Below are 5,171 nucleotides of genomic sequence, written 5' to 3' on the forward strand. Positions count from 1 at the left end.
GTTCTCACCTATTGGCTCCTGCCCAGTTGCCCCATTGGACACTGCCCATGCATCAGCTTCTGCAGACCCTGCTCACGATCCCACTTCGACTGACGCGATCATGGCAATGATGCCCACCGATATGCTCCCTGCCGAATCGTGTCAGCTGCGTGCGCTTCTCGAGTCCTATTCCGACATCTTCGACCTCCATAACAGCGCGCTCGTCCAAGCTCTTACCGTAACGCACCGCATCGACACCGGCGACGCTCCCCCTATCCGCCGTCGACCATACCAGGTCTCCCATGCAGAACGACAGGTAATCCAGGCGGAGGTGGCGAAAATGCTGAAGAAAAACATCATTGAGCCCTCTCACAGTCCTTGGGCTTCGCCCGTCGTCTTGGTCAAGAAGAAAGATGGCTCGTGGCGCTTCTGTGTGGATTACCGTCACCTGAATAAGATCACTAAAAAAGATGTCTATCCGCTTCCTCGAATCGACGATGCCTTAGACTGCCTCTACGGAGCCAAATTCTTCTCCTCCATAGACCTACGCTCTGGCTATTGGCAAATTGCTGTAGATGACCAGGACCGGGAGAAGACTGCGTTTGTTACACCTGATTGTTTATATCAGCTTAAGGTTATGCCTTTCGGCTTATGTAACGCCCCAGATAACTTTCGAGCGCATGATGGACTCCTTGCTGCAAGGATTTAAGTGGCCTACTTGCCTGTGCTATTTAGACGATGTAATTGTGTTTTCTCCCTCGTTTTTGTCCCACATGGGTGTTGTGATGCGTGGTTCATGAGACGCGCGCGTTCATGAGCGCGCGTTCATGCGAAGGATCAGACAAGTTTCCAGGGGCGAACGCGGCGTTTATTCCCGCATGTTGGTCGGTGCGTGGCTCGCCGAGAATAACCCGACCGTAGGTTGCGGCGCACGCCTTTTATTAGTTTTTGGCGCGCATGCGCATTAGCGACAGCGGCGATAGCCGGACACCACATCCCTCCCCTTTTATATTGGCTACTTTAACAAGCTGAACTCCAGCTTGATATCTGTCCGGTGGTTGACGGTCTCTGGTAGGGTAGTGTCTTGCACCCGCCGCCTGGAACGCTTGCGAAGCGGCAGGACCACTGGTGGTAAGGGCGGAGGATGTCACTGGATCGACGCTTGGTGGAAACGCCAGGAACTCGTCTCACTCCTGGTTGGATGCCTCGCGGTCCGGATCTGTGGTCCGCGCGAGCAGCTGGTCCTTGTGACGACGCCAGGTGAACTGCCTCTGGGTGTGGTAGCACGAATGCTAAAAGACACAGGGCCGGACTGCCCCACAACAACACCAGGGACCCAGTTTGGTCTGCCTCGATAACTGCGAGCCATCACTTGGTCACCGACTACTATGTCACGATCACGACGTGGGCGAGCCACGGATTGCTTGAACTGATTATGTGCAACCCTTCCTCCCACCGCTGGCTTGACAACATCGAGTCGATTTCGCAGCCGTCGTCCTAGTAGCAAGTTTGCTGGTGACTCAGTTGTTGCATGGGGCGAGATGCGATAGGTAAGCAAAAACTTGTGAAGCCTCAGATGTAATGTGTCCGCCCCACTAGACTTACGAAGAGCGTTTTTAAGTGTCTGAATAAAACGCTCTGCAAGCCCGTTTGAGCTGGGATGATACGATGCAGTAAGCACGTGACGACAGCCCAATTCTTTCATAAAAAGCTTGAACTCTTCGGCAGTAAACTTCGGACCGTTATCAGTGACCATGATTTCTGGAAAACCAAACCGCGCAAACAGCTCTCTCAGTTTGTCAACTGTAGCGTCCGACGTAGTCGAGCGCATAACAAACACTTCCGGCCACTTGGAATGCGCGTCCACGACAACAAGAAACATTGCGTTCAAGAAGGGGCCAGCGAAATCTATATGTACGCGCTGCCATGGTGCTGTTGGCCAAGACCAAGGATGCAGGGACGCTTTGCACGGCTAGGAACGCTGTTCTTGACAACTTACGCAGGCCTTGACACGATGCTCGAGGTCCGCCTCGATGGACGACCACCACACGTAGCTGCGCGCCAGTTGCTTGCTGCGCACGATGCCTGGGTGCCCCTCGTGGAGTTCGTCCAGCAGCAAGTTGCGCAACTTTGCCGGCACGATCACTCGCATCCCGAACATGATGCAGCCTTGGTGAACTATGAGCTCGCTGCGTCTCAAAAAAAGGCTTCAAATATTTCAGTCACAGACGCCAGCCACCCCACGTTTATGAAATCTATCACTCTACAAAGCAAGGGGTCCCGAGCTGTTGTTTGAGCAATGTCCTGGCTTGAAACTGGCATTGATTGCAACCGCAATGAATAAAAAGTTTCCTCTCTTTCTTGTGTTGCGTCTTTCACCACTGATAGCGGCAGGCGCGAGCAGAAATCGGCTTCAGCGTTCTCGCTTGATTTTCTTAAGATAAGCGAATACCGGTGCGCTGACAGCGTCACAGCCCAACGCTGCAAACGCGCTGCTGCGATAGTCGGAATACCGGTTTTTGGGCCCAAGATTGAAGCGGTTTATGGTCGGTGACTAATGTGAAGGAACGACCGAAAATGTAGACATGAAACTTCTTAACACCAAATATTATTGCAAGGGCCTCTTTCTCAAGCTGGCTGTATTTCTTCTCGGCATCGGTCAAGGTACGCGATGCGAAAGCGATTGGCTTTGTGCTGCCATCATCCGAAACATGAGAAAGAACCGCGCCTAAACCATAGTGCGATGCGTCGCATGATAGCTGCAACGGTTTGCACGGGTCGTAGTGCGCCAAAATCGGCGGAGACGCTAGCAAGCTCTTTATCTTGATGAACGCTTCCTGGCAACGCTCATCCCAGCACCGCGGGGCGTTTTTACGCAGCAGCCTGAAAAATGGTTTTGCCACCGTTGGTAGGTTAGGAAGGAACTTGCCGTAGAAGTTCACGACTCCCAGGAACGACTGCAGCTGCTGCCTGTTGTTAGGGGCTGGAGCCTTGAGGAGTGCGTCAACCTTCTCCGTCGTTGCCGAGATGCCTTGTGCACTGATTCTGCGTCCGAGGTAGCGGTTGGAAAAACGAGCACTTCTCTTTCTTGACACGAACGCCTCTTTCAAGAAGTCATTTTAACACAGCTTCCAGATTGGTGAAATGCTCTTCGTCACTTTTACCAGTGACCAGAATGTCGTCTAGGTAGCAGCAAATGCCGTGCAAGCCCTTCAGCATGGTGTCAATAGTTCTTTGGAAAATCCCAGGTGCGGACGAAATTCCAAACGCGAGTCGATTAACAGCAAACAATCCTTTTTGCGTATTTAACGTGAGGTATTGTTTTGAGGACTCAGACATCACCACTTGCTGATAGGCCCGGCTGAGATCAATCTTCGAGAAATGCTTACCCCCCGACAAGGCTGCAAACAGGCCGTCCACGTTTGGTAATGGGTAACGGTCGACGTCAAGGCATGGGTTAACGGTGGTCTTGTAGTCGCCGCAAATCCGTATGCTACCATCTTGCTTGATTACGGGTACCGCAGGCGTAGCGTATTCTGACGTCATAACCGGCGATATAATTCCCAGTTGTTTCATTTTGGCCAGTTCAGCGTCGAAAGCTTTTTGCAACGCGAACGGAACATTCCTGGCTTTAAGGAATCTCGTCTTCATACCAGGTTTAAGAAAAAGTTCGGCGCGTTCTTCCGTTATCGTGCCTAACTCGTCTTTGAAACGAGGTTGGTACTTCGCCAGCAATGCGTCAAGCCTCTTTTGAACGCTGATATGAGTAGGAGTGTCTGACCTTGTAATGTTGTTCAGGTTCCAGATTTTCGCCCACTCCAACCGGACGGCACGGAGCCACTCCCGGCCCAGTAAAGGTGGTCCCTTGTGGTCTACGACGTAGAGTGGAAGAATTGCAGAATGGTCGCCGTGCTGTACGTTGACCGAAAAAACGCCCTGAGGTCGTACCAGTGCTCCTGTGTAGGTACGAAGTTTAACTGTAGTAGGCACCAGAGCAGCCGAAGGAAAGAGCTGACGGAACTGCGTCTTCGACATGACGGAAACAGCCGCTCCCGTGTCCAACTGCATGTTCACCAAGACGCCGTTGATGGTCATCTGTACGGTGACAGCATCGCACTGAGCTGCCGACACGCCGTTAAGACTGAGGGTCGAAGCTTTCCGAGACACTACTGTCAGCATCTTCACATTCTTTTCCAGTTGCTTTTTCTTGGAAAAAGTCTTACCACTGCTTCTGCAGGCTCTCTGGATATGCCCCTTTTTGTTGCAACTGAAACAGGTGGCGTCCAAGTGAGGGCATGCTTCACTCGTGTGTTCTGGCGAACCGCAGCAAAAACAGCTTTTGCGTGTTTTCTGCGCTTCAGCCTGCATCTTGTGCACATCACTGACTGCGGCGTCTGTGCCGCGTGCTTCAGCAGCACTCTTCTTAGCCGCTTCCATTGCAAGAGCCCTCTCCACCGCTTTCGGGAACGTAAGCTTGCTATCTTCCGTGAAAAGCACTCGCTGAATGTCTTCTCGTAGCAGGCCACACACGAAGCGGTCCCGAAGAAACTCGTCAAGGGCGCTTCCAAACTCGCACGTTTGCGACAGTTTACGAAGCTCGGCAACATAACTAGATATGGACTCGCCTTCTCGTTGACACCTCCGGTGAAACTTGGCCCGTTCTCCAATGACGGACGGCTTCGGGGACAGGTGGTCGCTCAAAACTTTCTTGATGACATCGAAACTTTTCGTAGAAGGCAGGTCTGGAGCAGTTAATGACTTCAACAACCCGTAGGTCTTCGGACCGATAATGCTCAAAAAGGCGTGTACCTTGTCGCCGTCGGGTACTCCGTTGACAATCAGGAACGACGTAAGCCGCTCTTCGTACGAAGCCCAATCGCTGGCGGACTCGTCGAAGGGTTCCAGTTGGCCCAGTCGCCCAGCGAAGTGCGTCACTGCTGCCTCGGCCCCAATCATGACGACAGTCACCGGCTCCGCACACTGCAAAAACGATAGTCTTCTTCACGGAGTGAAATTCGGAAACACTTGCCATCCAAAACTGAAGAACGCCGCTTTCTATCCAGGGTCTCGAACCGGAATTTTTTCGGGTTCGGTTCAGGTTCGGGTTCACGCCTTTCGGGTTCAGTTCCGGGTTCGGCTCCGGAGCGACATTCCGTTCCGGTTCGAACCGCTCCGGATCACGTCGAACCGGT

At 52.6% G+C, this 5,171-nt stretch overlaps 1 protein-coding gene across 1 annotated transcript; it reads right to left on the reverse strand.

The window, feature by feature from the left end:
* Positions 1–1,166: 1,166 nt before the first annotated feature.
* Positions 1,167–4,935, reverse strand: LOC149345820 (uncharacterized). Its single transcript, XM_089541205.1, has 3 exons — positions 3,761–4,935; positions 1,979–2,168; positions 1,167–1,271 (listed from the first exon to the last, which is right to left on the reverse strand). Exons 1-3 carry the CDS (start codon positions 4,933–4,935, stop codon positions 1,167–1,169), a joined length of 1,470 nt encoding a protein of 489 aa, XP_089397331.1.
* Between the last annotated feature and the right edge of the window lie 236 nt (positions 4,936–5,171).

This window comes from Amblyomma mixtum, chromosome 4, assembly GCF_055824585.1.
Source record: "Amblyomma mixtum isolate Tamu chromosome 4, ASM5582458v1, whole genome shotgun sequence".
Taxonomy (NCBI): domain Eukaryota; kingdom Metazoa; phylum Arthropoda; class Arachnida; order Ixodida; family Ixodidae; genus Amblyomma; species Amblyomma mixtum.